The 21,745-nt window shown below is 35.7% G+C and overlaps 1 protein-coding gene across 3 annotated transcripts in view; it reads right to left on the minus strand.

Moving 5' to 3' along the window:
• Positions 1–315: 315 nt before the first annotated feature.
• The window catches only part of VTA1 (vesicle trafficking 1), a 42,876-nt gene continuing 21,446 nt past the window's right edge, over positions 316–21,745 (minus strand). Inside the window, exons 5-8 of one of the 3 annotated variants that reach the window (XM_086461170.1) lie at positions 19,450–19,561; positions 10,662–10,835; positions 8,628–8,708; positions 316–1,465 (exon numbers count right to left, since the gene is read on the minus strand). In XM_086461170.1, coding sequence (XP_086317296.1) covers positions 1,320–1,465; positions 8,628–8,708; positions 10,662–10,835; positions 19,450–19,561 — 513 coding nt within the window. In that variant the 3' untranslated portion in view covers positions 316–1,319. Of the gene's footprint in view, positions 1,466–8,627; positions 8,709–10,661; positions 10,839–19,449; positions 19,562–21,745 lie in introns of all 3 variants that reach the window. The other 2 variants (XM_086461169.1, XM_086461171.1) reach the window with 2 other exon arrangements.

Consider the following 21,745-nt stretch of genomic DNA (forward strand, 5'->3'; position numbering starts at 1 on the left):
ACCAGCTAAACTTTAATGCATGCTTATGTTTCATTTTCTTTTCCTCATCTTTTTGCTTTGAATATCAGACTTATTCACTGCAAAAAAGTGCAACTATAAAGAATATGTGTATTTGATCCAGCAGCTTGAAAGAAAGACAGATCAGATATTATGTCATTAAAATTATTATATAAATCAGACATGCTTTATAGTGTACTCAATTATTATGTCACACCGGTTAAAAGACTACTTATTCTTTCTTTTAAACAGCATGGATGGATTTTTAACAATCAAGAGTTCTATAATTGCAAGGGCAGACCTCATAAGGACTCAAAATTCAGTTTCCAAGATATTTTAATTAAATCCCAAGTCCAAAAGTCTCCACAACAAAGCAGACAGGAAGAATATTAGCTGGAAATACAAAGCTCTATGACACTAATACCAGAGATGAACCTATAGTGCTTTGATGGCTGAAGAACCAGCCTTTTTTTCAGCCTCTTAAAAAGATGGAACAGCTATGAAGTAAATCTCCCTAAAAGTTCACGTTGTTTAGAATCTCTGCCTCCGGTTTCAGGATCATCTCTGATAAATATTAGTACTTTCTCTTAATTACCCATACATATACAAAATTGTAAGTGTTCACACAAGAGGAGCAAGAACCAATAATCAAGAATACACGTAGCAGTCCATACAGTTGCAGGGGATTGGGTTGGAACACCATCAAAATGACTCTTTCTTAAGTATCAAGAAATGTTTTTTCCAGCATGTTTTGTAATGAAATACAAGTGTCCTCAAGTCTCCCTCAACTTTCACTTATGTCTCAGATAATACCCAAATAATTTACGTCTGAAAAAAGTCCTTCCCATTATGGATCTGTCAGCCTTCTCACATGCTCTCATCTCAGGAGGAAAGTGCTAATCTTAGTTACCGTTTTAAAGCTATTATACTTACTAAATAATTGTTTGAAATAATAAAATCAGAGTAAGAAATTTAACAGAACATTCTTATGCTCAAGTTTTTTTACAGATTTAGCATTTTCCCATTCCAACAATCTAAATATTGCAAGATGAATTCTAACTCTTGAGCAGTGTTCACAGTACTTTCTTCAGTATTTTGCTTACATCAAGCCACTGCATTCATATGTTTCTAGCTCCACTGTTTGTAAAATGAAAACAGAGATTCCTACTGTACCATTAATGGCTAATCTGACACTGAAACAGTAATTTCATTGTCATGGGTGATGGGACTGAGAACTTCTGTATAACTCCACTCCCCTAACAGGTACAGTAATAAGCTGTTAGTTCTTTAGGCAAAAGACATGAATCTGTTGGATAAAGGCTTCATTCTCTGCCCGTAATCAGTAACTTCAGGGCCTTCTGTAGATTCTGCACAGCAGTGCTGACATCTTCATATTGCAAAGCACTGCCAGCATATTTGCAGTATTTTTGAGCTCTTGCAAAGTCCTCTGGAGTCAAACGGACTTCCCCTGCAAAAACAAGTATTACAAAGTTACTCTGAGGATATCTGACTGAGGCTTCCTTTCACATGATTTCTGTGTTTTACTTGTATTTGCGGCAATATTACGAAAACCAGGTTAACATTTGTGGTACTATTACAAAGACCAAGCTACGGTGTTTCTTCTGTTCACTTTTCTTTCCGTTCATACAACACTTAACTTCTTTGCTGCTGGCATTCGAAAAATAGAAGAGGACCTTTCTTAACACTGGTATTTGTATGACCCAGTGCCTTTCAAAAGTAAGTCAATACCTTTGAGAAAGATCTGCTCTCCATCAAAGGCAGCAAAGGAAGCTTTAAACAATAATAAGTTACCTGTAATCATTTAACAGCCTGCAAGAAACAAGGACAGTGGGGTTTGTGTTTACGATATAATTACTTTGCTCTCTTCTTCAGGAATAATACAGAGTTAGAAACTGTTCCTTCTCAACTGGAGTAGTTTTTCAAAATGTAGAAGCATTTCTCACTGGCATGTTTTTGCACATTCTATATTTCTATTTTATCCAAGTAAGGCTTGTGTTTCCAATTTTATGTAAGATGACTGGAAACAAGATTGATCCCATTAAAAGTGCCCATTTTTGTAATACTGGAGAACACTAGCAAAAAATATTCTCATAATATAGTATAAAACAATTAACAGTTATTTATTAATCAGAATTTTTTTTGGGCATAAGTTAAAAACATTGGGAATTCTCTAACGCGCGAACACATGTGTTCAGTCTTCTTGAAAGAACAGTAGGGACTTATGCCCTAACTGGCAGAAGATATAATATGTGAATAACATCACTGATACATAAAATAAAGCACAGTTATGTTACTCTGTCCCTCCTTCCACACATAAATTCACTGGGAGTTTTAAGGCTAATCCCATGCCACTCCAACAACCTATCGATAAATTATAAAACTTCTACTCCTGTTCTTTCAGAACAACTTAACTTGTGAAAGACTGATTTTTATGGACACGGATAAGTAATTATATGCAATACTAAAGAATTATGTATATATTTAATAGGTTTCTCACACAGCATTTTGTAAGCAATGAACACATTTCATAGATTAAGAAAAAATGCATTTTAAAACGCACCATAGATTTTATACAAAAATTGGTTAAACAAAGGTTTATCTAGGTAGAGCTTTCTAATTTTAAGCAAGGACATGAATATACTTAAATCCATTTTTTATGGTACAATTTCAGTTAGCTGGATCCCTTTCTTTCAAAATAAAACTGTTGTTAGCAATACTGTGAGAATGTTTACTAAAGAATGTCAGTTCTTATCAGAAAATGTCTATTATACTTGCTTTTCCTTTCCCCAATCTTATTACTAAGAACAGCTTTTGAACAAATAAAATGGAAAACATGGGAATATTAAAAACTAGACCGGTACTGGTTTTCAAAACAACCTTACCCCGATAAAAAGCAGAAGGGTAAGTGCTCTTAAGATTAATTTTATTAATTTTTAAAATATACTCTAGAAGTCTACTTATTTTCCCTTCAATAAATAAATATAACCACAAAATAACTGTTGAATATTGAGGCACATGACATCTTGGTGGGCTCATTATCATTGCAACATATATTAGTTTAGTGCTGAATAAAAGAAGCCACATTAAATCTCTTAAAAATACATACACATGTGAGTAAATACACCTGAGGGAGTGCATAAACACAGGCACACACTTAGGTTATTTTGTAACCGAAATAAAGTCACAGACTAGAAGCAGCTGGGATCAATTTGCGACCACGTTACTGAACATCTTTAAGAAATCAAAAAGTTCCCCTCAAAGTGGCTTTATGCTATGATGCCAAAAGAAACTATAAAATCATTCTTTAAAAACTGGCCAAGGCATCAGTCCAATATTCAACTAATTTATTGGAAGGAAGCCTAAATTCACCAGTCTAATCTTATTTTTACAGTATGAGCTCTATTAATGTTTTGTTGGCATAAAGCCTTATTTATTATGAAATCTACGTCAGATGCTATTATGACATAACTTGAGGGGGAAAAAGTTAACAATTTTAAATTTATAAACCAAAGTTTACACAGTAAGGGTGTTGATCTTTTGATGTGCTCGGTGGCCTCAGCTCCTATTGAAGTCAGCACCTCACAATGGACAGGCAGAACAGAAATAAAACAGCTCTGTGTTCTTAAGGCTTCAAAATAATGTGAAACTTCACTATAACGTCTGTACTTACATCAAAGATATAACCACGAAAGTTAGTAATTGACTTCAATTTACACATTCTAAGGGTTAAGCAGCTTTGCAGAAAAGGACCTGCGAGTCCTGGTGGACACTGATTTGTCCATGAGCCAACAATCTGCCCTTGCAGCAAAGAGGGCTAATGGCATCCTGGGCTGCATTAGGAGGAGTGTTGCCAGCAGGTGGAGGGAGGTGATCTTTCCCCTTTTTTCAGTGCTAGAGAGGCCACACCTGGAGTACTGTGTCTAATTCTGGGTTCCTCAGTACAAGAGAGAGACTGACATCCTGGAGAGTCTCCACCAAAGGGCCGCAAAGACGATTAAGGGACTGGAGCAACTCTCATAAGAGGAGAGGCTGAGAAATCTGGAACTGTTCAAGCTGGAGAAGAGAAGGCTCTGGGGGATCTCATCGATGTATATAAATACCTGAAGGGAGGGTACATAGAGGACAGAGCCAGGCTCTTTTCAGTGGTGCCCACTGACAGGACCAGAGGTGGTGGGCACAAACTGAAACACAGCAGGTTCCCTCTGAACATCAGGAAACACTTTTTACTGTGAGGGTGACCAAGCACTGGCACAGGTTGCTCAGAGAGGTTGTGCACTCTCCATCCTTGTATGGAATCAATAGCTGTCTTTTGAATTAACAGTGCCATTTTTCTCCCAAACTTCATCCTTCAGTGCTGCAAATTAAACAGGGGCAGGGAGAGACACAAAGGACACTGTCCTGAGCAACCCATTGTACAGGACCCTTGCTTGAGCAGAGGGGTAGGACTAGATAACAACCACTTAAGGACCCTTCCAACTTCAACCATCTTGTGATTCTGAGCTCTAAAAAAGCTCAACAGCATTGACATTGGAAAAGTATACTGTATTTATTCTGTTTCTGTGTTAATCTGGAATTATCAGCACAGTAGTTAAATTTATTACTGGAACGTGACAGACATATGGAATTCATAACAACAAGCATTATTCTTTAAGAGGAAGACAAAGTGAAAACCAAAGGGCAATTTGACTAGAGATGCTGAAAATCACATTGGGGGAAAAAAAAGCAGTTTTAGAATGAAAATAATGTGTATTTCACATGATGTATCTGCTTCTCCCTGGTACCTTTTCTATCTGTCAGATGTATTTCTTTTTATAAAGTTGCCCAAATACAAGGCAGCTGATTTAAGAACATTTTAAGAATGCAATTTTGTGTATAAAGACAGTGATGACAAAGATAACTGAAATGATTTTTGAAACAAGATGCTCTTTTTTCCCCACCAAAGCACTTAAAATATTCGAAACATAAATCCTCACAGATTTCTTCTTAAGATCACGAAAACACGTAAAATATCAAATTATTATTTCTACTTAGTGTGTAGAAAAATCAAACATTATTATACACACAACTAGAACAGATAAACGGTTTCTCTATACTATGCCACCTGTGGAAAGGAGTATATGGTAATGTAAGAAGATTTTATAAAACCTCTGTGTAGCACAACCATGAATGCATTTAGTGTTAGCAAAATCTAGCGGTAATAAATTTTTTAAGCAAACTACACCAGAGAAGTGCACACATACATTATACAAAGTTGCTGTGTAGCTCTATGTTCTGTTGTCAGAGACATCAACCAATGCTTAACTGCATAAGCTTTCACACTTTCAAAAGTCAATGTTAAATTCTGAAACCTGTTCCCACAGGACAGGACAATTATTGAAGGATTCATGCTGACTAAAATCAAAGGAATATAGTTACTTTAACTTAATTTTCTTTTGATAAAATATTCCATTCTTCTCCACCTAAAATTTCTTTCCCATCATAGCATTAATCAAATTGTTTCTCCATGTTATGGGAAGGAAAGAAAATATATAATTTATTTTAAAAATATACATTTGATCTTACTCCCAGAAAGAGTCTTGCAGGAATATGTGGAATATCCTGTTTGGCTATGCCTACACTAGTACATTCAACAGTGCCAGGGAACACATCTCAGTGCTCAAACTTGACTGTCTGTACTGTCAAACTACTGGAACAGGCTCCAGTATGGTTTTGGCCCATGCAAACTAGCACTTTCCCAAACAATTCCTGGGCCATGACTTGTGGTCAGAGCAGGCTACAGATCATTCAGTATTGGCAGCCTTCACAAACTACCTTTTTTAAAAGGTTTAAAAGTTTAGTAGTGTGGATGCGAGTGGTTCTGTGCCAGCTGTTCTCAGTGTCAGATATGTACAGGCATGTTTAATTTATTAGTGTAGACACAGACACGGTGTCTAAATTGTGGAGCAAGTGTACTTTGCACTGTGCTAGCTCTATGGATCTACTGGAGGGCAACATTCATCATTCCTTCCCATCCAAAGGGAACTTCAGTTCCATAGGAATGGTGCATACCAAAGTCCAACCTCAATATGCAGCCACGATCTAGCCCGAACATATACACTGCAACTCAGGAACCAGGGAGGGCTCCTGAGTCCCACAGTCTGGTACGTCTGTTGTGAGACACGGGCGTTTCTAAATTTACTTGCAGGTCAGGAAACAAGGCTAGTGTGGAACAGAGTCCTGTTAGTGCAAAAAGGACTCCTCAGCAGGATGAGGAGAAGAATGACATCAGCCATTACTCTTACACTTATAGATGAAGGGAGGATGCTTTGGGCAATGACCAGGCATGCATGACAGGATGGAGACAGGCAAGGACAAACACTTTCCATTGCTCTCAAGCTTCGTAATTCTATGCATGCAAACAAAACTGCTACTGTGTCTCTGCTGACTGACACATCCCTTACGTCCTCTCAAACTCCTGCATAACTGACAACGTACTTTCTAAGCCTTCAGAACAGAGGATCTGCATCACTTCTTCTGGCGCACTTTTGCAAAACTCCCTCATAAGAATGTACCACTTTAAGCTGTTACAAGACCCAAACTTGTAGTGACACAACAGATGTGCAGAGGAGGAATGCAGGCATGCAAATACTCAGGTTAGATCAAGTTAAGAGATTCATCACCGTGCTCAGCAAGGGTCTTCATCTCTTAATTACATGACAGCAGTTACTACGAATTCTCACTAACACAGGGTATCTTAATTCTGTCATTTCCTTTTTATTTATATTTATGTACTTATTAAATCAGGTTATCACAGTAAGTGGCTAGAGGAAGGAATGCACTGATAATATACAGATATCGGAAAAAGGAACCTCTAATACTTACTGAAGAATTAAAGTTTAAATCAAGATTATGACATTTTTGACAACTAGAATTAAACATTCAAACCAAGAAACAGCGATGGCTAAAATCTTCACAGTAGTTATCCAAAAAACCTATTAGAATGACTGTCTAGAGGACCACGATAAGCTGGTTAAATATGAAAGCTTTGCTGCCAAACAACACAAAATTTGCTTCCCAACTACCAGTTACTACAGTAAGGCTTAAGTAAAGCCTCCAGCTGTTTTGGTTAAGGAGCTACCGAAACACCCACAAGATACCCCAAAAATTCCAGAGCTATCACCAAGTTTAAATGGTTCAGCTACAGGTCTGAGGTATTGCTTTCAATAAAATGACTTAACTATCACATGAGACATTACAGTAATATGCCAGACAAACAATAGAAGACGCCTTTTGTTCTTCAAGAGAATACAAAATGTTACTATGCCTCTATCAAAGGTAAATTTTGTTATTTTTAATCTTTTTAAGATATCTCCTACAAAAATGGCTTCCTAATATGTTAAGATGGACACATCCTTAAGCATTCTTATGACAGCAAACTAAAAGTAAGTTAAACACTGAATTCCTACTATAGCATTCCATTGAATCAAAAATGTTTTCTCAGTAAAGCTGTTATTTAACCATAGACACCCTCTTCAACAACATAATAAACTAAAATAGTTAACTAAATATTACAATATACAAGAATATACCTATCTAAACTCCGTAGTCGTAACAGGCAACATTTGACTGTAACTAGTACTGGAACGTAAAACATCAACTACGTATGTTATCAGCTTTCCCTGGTGAGGATAAACTGCAGGGTAAAATGTGAACAGATTTCATACCAGGACTTCTAGACAACTTCCTCACTCAACATCCATGTTATATTGACAACAAAAATCTGATTATTACAAACAGCTGTACCTTATCTTTTCATTATGCCTATTCCCCATACAGAAAAATTCCTAGAAAACAGTTAATAATTTGTCCAAATGCACATCAGTGTTCAAATTAGAATGTAGTTTGATTCGAGCTTTATCACCAGTCACTACTCTTTCAGAGGCCATGGTTTCTCTAAGGTTAGCATTTTGGTGTGTGCTTCAAAACATGATATTGGCAAGCAGACATAACATACAAATAATAGAGATTATCAGTGATTTTAAAATCAAAGACAGATAGCATTTTAAAAGATAAAAGCCTTGATTAAATGGTACATCAAAATGACATCATTAGCAGTACTGTACAAATTATTTCATTTAATACAGGTACTACTTAATCAAGCACACATAACAATTATGCTGCAAGAAAAAAAACTGCTGGAATGTCACTATCATTTAATTAAGTGAACAAATAACTTACGTACTGACTCTGTAGCAGAAATTTTAAGTAAAGGGAATGTGTATTTATTACCAAAAATATAATTTAGCAAGGCCATCAGGAATACAGGCTTTGTTAAGTATATCAGAACCTTGCCTGAGAAGCAACAACATAAATAATAAAAAGCCAAACACAATGCTAGCTCATTGTTTCGAAAAAGACAGGCAACACTAATCATGCACTGTAGCAAAACCTTCAGAAACTACTAAGCTCTCAGCAACACAATGTTTAGATGATGCCCATTCTTTTTAAAATTTCTGACTTCATAGCATTCAGATAATGATGACATAATTTCTTAAACTTCTTTCAGTGCAGGGGAGACACACAGGACACAGCATGTCCATGTACAGACAATACAAACGCCACCACCTTACCTGCAGACTGTGCACTGTAAAGGGAAGGATCGACTAGAGGAATATTCTGAGGAGCAGGCTGAATGGTGTTACTTGTCACTCCTGCAAATCAGTGCAAAAAATGGGTTATTTTTATTTACAGACCTTAAAAGTAAGCTGACAAAGTAAGAAAACAGAATAGGTAAACCTAATGACTCAATGATTTTTAAATTAAGCAGCTGATAGCTTTCCAATCCTGAAAGTGTCTAACAAGTGATTTTAAAGCCCTCACTTCAGAGTATGAATGCTTTATAAAATAATACAGAGAATTTACATTCTTTTAAATTGAATTCATTTTATCAGTACAGTATTTCACAGAAATTTAATTTCAAGCATTAAAAAAATAAGAAAATACTAGTCCAAAAGACACTGGTTACTCTAGAACATTGAGAAAAATCTGCTAAAGAAGAGTAGAAGTAAACTTCTGTATTTGAAGTTTAAATTCTGCCTTTCTGGAGTCTCCTTCTCTGGAGATATTCAAAACTCGCCTGGATGCAGTCCTGTGTGACCTGCTGTGGGTGAACCTGCTTTGTCAGCAGAGTTGGACTAGACGATCTCCAGAGGTCCCTTCCAACTCCTACCATTCTGCGATTCTGTGATTATTATTGTATTTTTAAAGCCCCATGCCTGCCATCTCACACTTGCAAATTATCTCCTTCCTAATGCCTTTGAAAACAATTGGTGAGAATAAAAAAGCTAGCTAGACTGAAAAGGGAAATGGTGATAGAAGAAGAAACAGCACTTTACACTGTGCAGCATTCTTGTATCTGAGTTCACATTTCAAACACTATCATTTGCACTGACCCAAAACTGTATTTGTGCAGTATTTCCAGAACGTACCAGACTTAGAAGTTATTTCTACAACATCTGCTATGTAGGAAGGTGGTGTAATCACTTTTCTAAATTATCTGTTATTACATGGAATGACTGATGGCGTTAAAATGACGTAATGCAAAGAAATCATGTATTCCAAAAAGGTACATATTTCATAATTTTCAGATCTGGTAAAAACAAAGAGCTAGATTATTACTTAGGCTGAATGCAAACACCAACCCTTTCCCCCTCCAAGACCCAAACTACCCCATCTATCTGAAGAGTTTCCCTTTGATAAAGCTGAAAAAAAGAGCATCCTGAACTTTTCACGGGGTGAAGCATTTTTAAAACGAGAAAGTAAAAGAAAAGGAGGGGCTGTATGACAAAAACATCTCGTATGTTCTACAATGCAAAAATGTATCTGAACAATCAAATGAAGAAAAGACCTTTTAATCTTTTAGCCCTATTAAACGTAATTATAAAAAGGTAACATGACGTGAAAAAGTTGTATTAACAAACCATTTAATACAACTTTTTTTTTTTTTTTTTTTTTTTTTAAATAAGGCAACTGAGAAGAACTTCGGATTTTTAAGAACTTGGTTTTGTTCCAAAAAACGACACAGAATACGAAGAAGGATGTAGGGGCCAATATGTGTAGCAGTAGGGACAAAATATCCATTAATAATATCGTTTGAGGTCAATCACACTAAAGTACTTGTACAGGAAAAGGTGCATAAACCAAATAGAAGAAACATATGAATGGTACATCAGGCACAACTGTTGCAGTGGTGATGTAACGGTTTCAACATTATGTTGCATATGTTGCCACATAAAGACTGGCAGACTGCCTCCACAGGGAAAGCTACATATGAAATGAAGTAACATAATTTCATCCACCAAGTGAAAGATTCAATAGTGCTTTGCAGTACAGATGTTGAATGTATAATTCCAGAGAAGAAAAACCATTCTGTCTGCAAGAACACTCACTCTTTCAGTCCATGTATCTCTTTTGGCAAAGTGCTCCAAAATATGAATTATGTATTTTAAAAACTATAAAAGCATAAAAATATTTCCAATGGCATTTTTACGATGTTAATTTATGAAGTTGCTTCTGCCATAGAATACTTTATTATTTTACTTTACATGTAACGGAAAGAGGGCCAGAATAAAGGCATGAGTTTTTTGGGTGTGATTCAGACATACCTGTGTTATGTGGTACTTCAGCTGGAGTGTTGGCTGGTGCATGGGCACCTGGTGGTATATGTATGCCAGTGTAATTACTAGTTGGTGTGTTGCTAGCTTCATATGTAGATGACGATGTTGGTTGAGTTGCTCCACTATGGACAGAAGACGACCCTGCTTCTTCCCTTTCGACATCTGCTATGGTAACACAAAACAGGAATTACTGCAACTCTTCTGTACAAAAACTTGAAAATGTAGGCTTTCTTTTGAAACCTCCTTTCAAATTTCTGTTAGCTGAAAAATTGCCACCACAGTGTGACATAAAACATCTGTTAACCCAAACCACCTGTGGTTGATTTGACAAAGTAAAAAGCAACATACCATAGGACAAAAATCTAGAAACTCCTATACTTTCAAAGACCTCTTCTGTTTAAATTGAAGGATGATCTCATTATCAGTCTGAATATAAGCAACTTGTCTTATTTGTACAATCCCTAATACCTCCAGGTACTGCATCCACAGTAGTTGAACAGGATACTACAAATATGCAGTAATCTCTATTTTAATATCTACATGAACCAGAATATGGAAAACTGTATTTGCCTTACAAACTCTTTGTAAAAAGAAAGACAGTGCTGATCCTTCCACCCCGTATAAATTAAACCACAAATAAGCAAAAAGGGGAACTTTGGGAAAGTAGTACCAAACAAGAAAAAAAAAAGCAGCTTAGCCGAGTCATAACTGTGTCTAGAACAGTTAGAGTACATAATGCACTATAACAATAATAAGGTTCAGTATATCCCATAGCATGTACAGAGAACATACATACTATTTTTCAGTCTAGTCATGTTCTTAAGGTTCTAGTCTAATTTATTCAATGTTGCGTTGATGGCTAATGGTCCAATTTTATTGTGCTAATGACACAGTTAATTTAGGATATGGTTGATTTCTTAATTTGAATTCAGTTCAATTTTAAAAAGCTAATTTTCTTTCACTGCTTATGCATTCACCTGTATCAACAATGTCAGGTGGAAAAAGCACAATGTTGGGAACAGCTTTGTTAACAGCCAGTTCTTGAAAGGTAGCAAAACGAATATGGAAGCACAAAACTTGCATGCATCTAGAGCTGTCAAAATAGATGTTCTTTACGAAATTCACGCTGATACAAGACTGATACTTCAACTATACAAGATTTCATGTTATGGAAACACCTCTACTGCTTAATAATTAGTCTACCACTACAAATTGCAGAATTTTTTCCAATGTAAGGCCCTCTTCCTACCAGAAAAAGTTCCTAAAAATGACTAAACAGGTTCCAACGCACAATACTATTTACTACGATAAAAGACTATAATGAGGAGTAAAATCAACAGTATTGTCATTAGAACATTTTTACTGGACTTCAATAAATACATAGTTAAAGAATATATTTTTGTTTTATATTGCACAGTTGTAGTAGTTTACTTTCATTCAGAACATCCAAGTACTAATAAACAAATTCACAAATCCCCCAAATCCACAGTCTAATACCAAGAATCTTTATTTATTTAAAAGTATTAAAAAGCAAAGAAACCTAGAAGCAAAGTTGCGTCGTGTGTCAAGCACTGCTAGCAAAATTCAATATACAAACACAGAACATGGTAAAATTTTTTTATGTTACTCTTGTGAAAATGACTTTCACTTGCTGCAACCAGTAATTCAGGCTGTGGTTTTACAAAACTATTTCTGACATATGCCAACAAACATCTGGCAGATTTCTGGAAGGCAAAGGACATTTCAAGCTGCCAGATTTTTCCTTCACTGTATTTTTTTGCTAGTAACTCATACTGCAATATCATGTCACTAACATGAATGGAAGTAAAATTAAATATGTTAAAAGTGGCAAAAAAAAAGGTGAGAATCAAAAGTAAACACTGGATACGCTACCTTTTAAATAATAATGTAATGATAGGAATAAGCCATTGGTTGAGTGCTATGTTTTTCAGTGGTTTTGGTGCTAACTAAAAAAAAACGATTCTAAAACAGTTGCAGAAAATAAAATTTAACAAAATCTCAGTGACTTACTACATGTAAGATTAATTAAATAGTTACGCACAACAGTCATCATGTTGGCTGAAGGTAAGGCTGCCCAAGTAACTTATTTATCGCTTTTTCAAATTGTAGCCATGAAGTGGATTTTCCATGTTGGGTGTCTGCCTGAAGCTACTATTTTGGGAAAGCTGTTGTAAAAATTAAGCCACTTTTGAGAATGAGGAAGTAGGAGAAAACATGCTTTCATTGTACTTAATATCTCAACTAAGAGAAATTACCTGTGAGTTCTTCTCTAGACTTGAAGCATTAATGCATTTATTCCTTTATTCTGCCCCCTGCAGCTTCCTGTTGCCCTTCTCTGGCTCTTTAGTCCCATTCTGATTTCTCTCTCTCTGCACCAGGACTTCATATCCCATATCTGCAACCTGTTGCCCCACACTTGTACCTGTCTTGCACTATCTCCCAATCTTCTCTCCAAGACATTCCCAGTTTCAGCTTTGAACTTCCTCGCTGCATAGTTCACAGTCTCTAGCCACTCCTGTAAAAGTGCAATGCTGTAGGCAACATGGCCATGGAAGATATGAAGCCAATTGGTTAAAGTCTGGCAATGTTACAAACACAAAAATCCAAATACAACCAAAAAGAAATGTTAGAAGTGCTGACTGCCCTTAATAACAGTGCCTGTAAGAGGCAAATTCACAAAACGGAGATATATTTTTTAATCAGGTATATGTATCAAAAGATCAAACTCAACTGTTTGATTTGCTCATTATGCAATTGGGTACTGTTAAACTGCATTAAACATAAACCCAGCTTTGTTTAAATTAACTCTTCTTAGGTGTTTAAAGTGCCCAAATATCATCAAAGCACTATAGCTATTCTTTCTGCAAAGTAAATATTTAAAATATTCTTTATCAAAGATTAAAGTATTAGAACCATTTTAAGATATGCACTTGCAGTATTCGTGAAGAGTTTTAACAGTAGTGCTAAGTTAAAGAATTCCAGGCTGCTGAAAAAGAACATTTAAGTCAACAAACTGTTTTCAAGTTCTGCGGTTCTTTTCCAGGGAATGGGAATGAATGCTAGAAAAATTACAGAATTAATTTCTCATAAAGCAGTAATAACCTAGAATTTAAAGTTCCTTGCAATTTGCTTAAGGACACTGAAACACTAGGCTGTGAAACTGACACAATTGTTTCACATTCAGTTTCACCTCCAGCTGAGTTTCTTGCCTTGGACCCTCATCAGCCTTTCTGCTTGGATCCCAGCATAACGCATCCACATGCTCTTTAGATTTTCCTCAGAGCTACAGTATACCCAGACTGTTTGTTTGTTTGTTTCCTTTAAATTATTATTTATTTATTGAAGGCAAGACTTTGTGGAATAAGGCTGATAGCCTTGGCTCCATAAACAACTGTCCAAAGATACTTTAATATAAATAGAGGATTCTCAAGGCTTCATGGCATCCCCTTGTCTGGTGTAAGGAAGCACCGATTAGGGCTTAATTTCAGCAGCCCAGACCATAAAAACTAGCAAAATGTTTATTTTTAAGGAGTTCAGACTCCTCCAATTCTCTGGACTCCTGTTTTTAAGGAATGCAGAGAATTAAGAAGTTATTCTATTAATTTTAATTTAAAAACATTTTATTTTTCTCATTCTGCTGCACTCTTCCTCTTTAGCTGGAGATGTTGCTAAAAGATTCACAATGTAAGGATCTATTGGAATATGTGCTTTTTAAAAAATACATATATGTATTTTTTTTTCCACAACATTGAGAAATGGACTCAAAAATCCATCAACTTTTCATACAATATTCTTTCTACCAGTTGAGACTATAAGGGCTTCCTGTAATCTGTAATATAAATGTAGAATACATATTATATATTGCAATGAAAGTGGTGACATTTAAAGCATTTTACTCTGTATATACCATGACCATTTAGAAACTTTCTCATATTTGAAATTACTTTTTTTTTTTTTTTCCCACTAGTACAAAATCTTGCTGGATGACCTAGTGCTGCTGCTAAGTGACCTTTATTTGTACCCTAGGACTTGTATTCCAACTGCATTAATAAATCAAGTATGTCATTTTAAGGTTTCCATGGTGGCATCCTGACAAAACCATCCATAAATCCAACAGCAGAACTGCATAAAGCATGCCTATGTTACTGTAAAAACATCTCCAAGAGTTACAGTATGGTTTTCAAGAATCACAAAGAAAATAACACTTTGGAAAAAAATGGTAATTTGTCAAGCTACAGAGACCTAGTTTCACTCTGTTTAAACAGACTTTTTCCACTTGCAAGGGGGGCAACGAAAATGAGCAAGCAGAAAGGAATGGGGAAGGTCCAGTAGTACATGCAAACAATGCTGCTTTTCTTCTTAGGATGCACAAAGCAAGAATTGACACTTTTTTTTACTGATTCTTCTAAAAAATTAATTTGCATAAAATTTTTGTCTTGGTTGTGTAAAGCATTATAGATACCTACACCGTGGAGTTAATTTCCAAAAATAAATGTCAAAAAGTATTTTTAATTTCTTTGCTCAGAAAATAAAAGTGTGAGAAATCATCTTACTACATTAATACAATTCAGCAAATAAAAAGATATTGCCCAATTATACATATTGCAGGCTCCCCATCAATAAGGATGTTAAAATATTGGCTCACTCAGCATTTGCTTCCCTTTTAAGTTGCATGTAGACATAACTTGGTAATGAAAGCACCAGTCTTCACCAATTCACACTACCACTTGTAATGACCTGCAATGAATAGTAAGGATTTGAGTTAAGTCTGAATTCTGCTTTCCCCCCTACAACTGTTTCCCTTGCAGCCTTGGGCGAGTCAGTTACCTTTGCCTTCACATAAACAAAATGAAGAAAGAGCCTATTTGTTGCTGCTGAGGAACAATTGTTATTTCTACACAAGCTGCACACACAGATTTTTAGCAAAAGCTCTGTAATCTTTGCTTAGGAATTCTATTTTTGCAATTGTTTAGAATTCATAATTAATTTCACATAATCAGGTGAGCTTTGTAAACATTACCACACTAAGAGCCAGACCACTAAAGAACACTCATTTAAAGCTACAAGTATTTAATTGGGCTATTCATTACATTCACTGTAACAAAAGTTTTCTTCCCACATGTTGCCTTCCCTATTAAATTATCAAACTGGTGTAACTTGGCTTACAAAGATGTGGTGATGTTTGCAGCTGGCGTTGCACTGTAAGTCTCCCTCGCTACAGCTGCACCAGCAGTTAAGAAAACTGCCTTGAAAAAGATTGTATGTTGAAGAAGAAATTAGTTTGCTAACGCTTCACTTCAAATACAGCTGTGCCTAGAATGGAGTATATTTCAGTGGGTAAGACAGCCATTCCAGTGTTTAAGTCTGTAGGGCATCTTTAGGTAAGGAAGACATAACAACAAGAATAAACCAGTAGCTTGGAAATCAAATTGTATCATACTCATTATTTGTTCACAAATATTTGAATGTACTTGTGTTGTAGTGTTTCTAAAGTATTTATCCAGGAAACTGCAAAGAAATTATAATTGGCATCCAGGTTTTAGACACTTTTTTTTTTACTTTAAAAAAAAATAAAGCTAACAATAAACAGGGACAGATATTTGGTACACATTCTCATTAAAAAATGGTGATGATATATTTCATAATTTTTAATTTATTTTTTTTTTAAAAAAAAAAAGGTAATGGCGGTCTGGACATCTAAATGATAAGAGACTACACTCCAGAGAGCCACTTTTCAGTTTTCTTTGGCTAAATTTGAACCTCAGAAGCACTCTTATGTGGCCTACTCCCCTTTCCACCTATCGATTCTCTTTTCCATATATGACTGAATTATTTTTTCAAGAATCATAAAAAGCTGAAGGAGCTCTTGCATGTTACCTGGTCCAATTCCTCATTGACAGCAGGACTAACACAGATCATGCTGCCCTGGGCACAGAATGGCTGAGGTTGCAACAGACCTCTTGAGATTATCTAGTCCAACCCCACATTAAAGCATGGCCAGCTAGAGCCAGTTGCCCAGGACTGTGTCCAGTTGGGTTCTGAATACTTCCACAACCTCTCTCGGATGCTCTTTTCAATATCTGACCACATTCATGATGAAAATTATTTTCCTAATTATTAATTCACATTTTCCTTGTTGCTACCTGTATCCATTGCCTGTTGTCCTATCACTGTGCACATCTGGCTTAGATCTTCTCTATAGCCTCCCATCAGGTATAGCTTAAGATAGTTCAAGATAGTAATAAGAAGCCTCCTTAGACCCACTTAACTTCACCTAGTATGCCATGTTCTGCAGGTCACAATTTGAAAGACAACAGAAAACTCTCATACTTCAAGTAAAATACTACTCTCTAACAAAAGTGGGCTTGGAAGGAGTGAGTAAGACTGTCTATCCTCTATTTCCTTATACTTTGCTCATTGTCTGATAAAGATGGTAAGCTAGACAGTTTCTATTCATGCTACTTTGTCACTTTTTATCTTCTGCTAAAGAATCAGTTAGTGGCTGACAAGCGGAATAGGATGCTATACCTTACTGGAAGGACCACCAGTTTTATCTTTCTATAAATAGTAGGTCATGCCCATCCTCCTCTTTCTTCACAGATAAACAGGAAAGAAGCTTCAAAACATGAGATTGCATGATGAAAAGATTGAGAATCAAAAGAGAAACCAGTTTCCTAGGGTTTGATACATTTAAAATAAAAACAGTGTGCAGAAAATTACATGCCTACTCACAACATATTTGAAATTACAGGTTCAGAATTCAAAATCCCCTAGAGACGCAGGTACAGCCCCCAAACATGAATGAATGGAAACAAATAAATAAATATTTCTGTGTGTATAAATATGTGTGTGTGCTCGCACATGTAAATATATGGATCATATGTATTAATAAATATGCTCATAGAACTTTATGTAGCCCCCTCTACAAGGTGGCTCTAGAAGTTAGAGACAAGCCATACTCTACAAGTTAGACTTACGTCTTTTTCATTGGAGATTTATTGATCCTTTCTATTAGAAAAACCTGTTTTACTAAATTCAAGCTGAAGTTAAGAGACAAGTGAGCATCAACTTAAGCAACATTTATTCAAGCCACAACCTCATATACTAGCTCAGAGGAAAATTTCAAGTCATTTCATCTTCTTAGTTGTTTCATTAGATATCTGAAGAATTATAGAGGTTATTGTCATTGTGCGGAATTAGTCCGTTTTAGTTTGCATAATGAAAGAACCCGTTCCAAAGACATCCTATTTCTGTAAGAGATTCCCATTTAAAATTTGCATTTCAAGCTTCTGCGCTGATTGAGAAGGAAAACAAAGAGACCCTTTATGGATGAAACTGATAGCTATCAAAAGCAACTGGTGAAATGCAAAAAGAATTAAACATTCATTAAGCATTAAGCACAGAAAAACTGCAAACAGTGGAAAAGTAAAAGAATGAAAATATTTTGAAAGTTAATTTAAAAATTACATATCGCTTCTATTTTGATGTATTCCATTTTTGCACATATTTTGCTTTTATCAATAACTGAAAGGCATGATAAGTTTATAAACAGAAGAGCAATACTATTATCTATTTCAGCAGCGTAACAAAAAAGGTTTGCATGTAATTTCATTTGACTTCACAAAAACTTGCACATATCTGTGAAGTCTGTGGATCTACAGAAATAGGGTAATATTTATAAAGTTTAGAAATAATACGGCAGCTCTGATTTGATTGTTTAGTTTTTTCTAGTAAAAATACAGGTAACAAAATAAGAGAATGGAGCTGTCTTTCTCAGAATAGGTTAGGATGCGATCTATGCGCTCTTGTAAGACAGTCTCTGCTTAGCATGTGTTCTGTTACTTCCTGGGGAGCTAGCTTGCATCTGCTCACAGTGGTGGTGTCTGTTTTTTAAAAAGCTCTAAATGAGAAAGGTTTGGATATCCCTAATGTTTCTTATTGAAGAGCTAGGACTTTTAAATTAGTAGCAGAATCTAGACAGGTCTGAGTGCATTAAATAGAAGACAGGAAAAATTACAATTTGGGAGGTTTAGAACAACGTGTTCTGATAAACACCCATTTTGGTACGCGGGTGTCCTTGGAAATCACCACTTTTTATCTACAATTAAGGAGGTAACTTCAAAGAATCCTGTACAGGAAAGTCAGGTAGCCAGAAGAACACAGGGAGTAACTAAAAACACAAGGAAAAGGGGGATAAATGAGAAAGCAGCAGGAAATTCAATCTAAAAACAGTAAGCCATAACCTGTTTTGAAAACCACATTATTATATGGGGAGGAAGCGGTTGTCTCGCAATCAGGTGTTTGCTTTGAAGCAGAATTCATCTATAATCAATCAGGTTTTGATTCCTATTTAACTTCTGACAGAGGATAAACTGGCAAAGGGATCATAACTTTACAGAAGAAATTTAAATGAAGGACTGTGGGTAGCGTTAAAAAAACACACGGTTCTGGCCCAAAGGTGACAATGCCTTCTTAGAGAGTAGCTGTATTCAAAATAATAATCTCCATCACAAAAAAAAAAAAAAGAAAAAGAAAAAAAAGAGTATTTTATTAAATAAATCAACCAAATAGTAAAGTCTAATAAAAATAACAGTAGGAGAAGCAGAACAGAAAAAGCAGAAGGCTGCCCACCGTGAATGCAACATTAAACAGAGAAGCTGTGCTTCCTGAGCGGTGCTCTGAAGAACTGTGTGTACCATCATTTTGGTCTTGGCCCAGCCCTCTGCTCTTCTGAAAAGAAAAGAGAAGCACATACCGAAGCCTTCTCCTTCCATTCCAATAGGCCCAGGCTGAGGAGTCTCTCCGTTCTTCAAGCAGTTATGAATGTACGCCGCCTTCCACCTGGCGTACTTCCTGTGCTGGGCGTTCTGGGGGAGGGACAGGCCAGCCATGTTAACCACTCACTCATGAGAATTAACGCATTCAAAACAGAAATGTACGTAAGTTTTCCGCTCCGAGAAAAGATTATAAAACTAAACTGCTCTCTCTGCTATCACCTGACACCTCTTTAAAGACAAACAGCATGTGTGAAATTAATCGGTGAATTAAAAAAAAAAAAAAAATATATAAAAGGAACAGCTCTAACAGGGTCTCAGCATAGAAGGAAAATATGGAGATCTTCACTTAGCACAGCATACCAGGAAAAGGAAATAAATATCAACACCATCTACTGTGAAAGACTGAGCACTGTGTAGTAAACACTGATGTAAAATAATAAAGAAAACTTCCTATCTCCGTAAACTTACATGATTATTTACTTTAGATTCAAATATCTGAAACTTAAAATGCTACTACAGCTGATAACATAAAATCTTTTTATTTTATATAAAAAATCTAATTTATTTTAAATTTTAAAAATTTATTTTTAAACATGAATACAGAAAGACTGCTGTAGTTGCAGATTGATGTGGTGTGTGTGTGATATCCTAGGACAATATTTTGATTTAATATCTTCACAGCATAGCTAAAAATTAGATGACTTTAGCAACACATAAACTACAAGCACAGCAAGGGATTATGATAATAACGTCTTTAAATAAACTGTTAATAACAAGTTTAATAATTCAGTTATTAGAAAAATTATTAATAGTTCTCAAAAAATTCATTACTATATTGACAATGAATATAATTTTTTGCCAACCCTTATCTTCTGAAAAGGTGTCAATATGAAGCAACAGCACTGAGAAGTGAATCTGCCGCTTGCCCTTCTGATTCCATTTCACTGTAACAGTTCAAAATTGAAAAAATGTGGTACTAATTTCAGTATTTAAAGAAAATCAATGTGATTTTTCACTTTTTCAGTTTCTTGGAAAAAGGAATTGAGGAAAAGCATTTCACCTGGGTTTTCATGGGAATTCACCTGGGAATTCTTTTCACAAAACACGAGTGATTGAAATAAACGTCAGAAGCTCAACTATTTTGAGATTTTCCATTTAATTTTTTAAAATATACCTTACTGTTCCTAGGTACAACCCTAATATGTCAAAACATGAAATTAAGATTGACCAATTTATATCTTCTGGGACTGTTACAATAGTGTTTTTTTTAATCCAGGAAGAATTCTCAATTGTTACAAGAAATCTTAAACTGATTATGCAAATCAACTACTTCGTCAAAAGTTGTAAAAGAAATAAGCAGTTTCGGAAGTAATGGTAATATATTTCAAGGAACAAGGCTGAATATAAACAGAGATGAGAAATGTAGAAGGATGAGTGGAATAATTTGGCCAAGTGAACAATGCAAGTTGATGGCATGTTTCGCATCAACATCATCACCTGCAAGGTACTGGTGAACTCGAATTTCCACAGTAACAATCACAGGTAAAGCGGTTTGGAAACTGAGGTAGACAGAATAATCTCTCTTTAAAAGTCCTGACTGAAATTACATCCAAAGTTTTTGAGAATTAATAAAACGAAATTCAAAATTGTACTTCACAAAGTCTATTGCACTGTCATCTAGAACAGGGTAGAGACTGACAGCATAATGGATACCTCCAGCAAGCTCCCTTGCTCATATTTAATACATGGGTATCCACCAGGATGCTCATGCAGCCCAGGAGAAAGATACGTTCCTCATTTTTGCAAATAAAATGTTTTCCAGAAAAAAACCTATCCTGATGACAGATTTATTAAAATGCATTCACTATAGCTCAGAAAGGAAAAGTAGAATCGGAAAACATGGTTTTCTGTTAAATTTCTTTTAATAATTGTTCCTAGCCAGGTAGTTTACAGACAAAATTCTTTCATCATTCACAAATACATCAGAAGCCATAAAATGCAAAAATACACATCCAGAGTATGGCACTTTTAGGAAAGAACATTCAAAATTTAACAGCCCATATATCTCCTCTCTGTTCTAATACTGTAATTATTTCCTGAAAAAGTGTGAAGATGCTGTTGTATCGGGTGTCTGTGCCCAGGTGCTGGTAACAAGGAGCAGCAGAGGTGACATCTGCAAGAAGAGGCCAGGGCTGCCCAGTGCTGGACACAGCCAGCTCCAGCAGACCCACTGCAGGGCACAGCTGAGCCTGGGAAACTGTATTTAAGAATGGA

Source organism: Leptosomus discolor, chromosome 2 (assembly GCF_034619465.1).
Source record: "Leptosomus discolor isolate bLepDis1 chromosome 2, bLepDis1.hap2, whole genome shotgun sequence".
Taxonomy (NCBI): domain Eukaryota; kingdom Metazoa; phylum Chordata; class Aves; order Leptosomiformes; family Leptosomidae; genus Leptosomus; species Leptosomus discolor.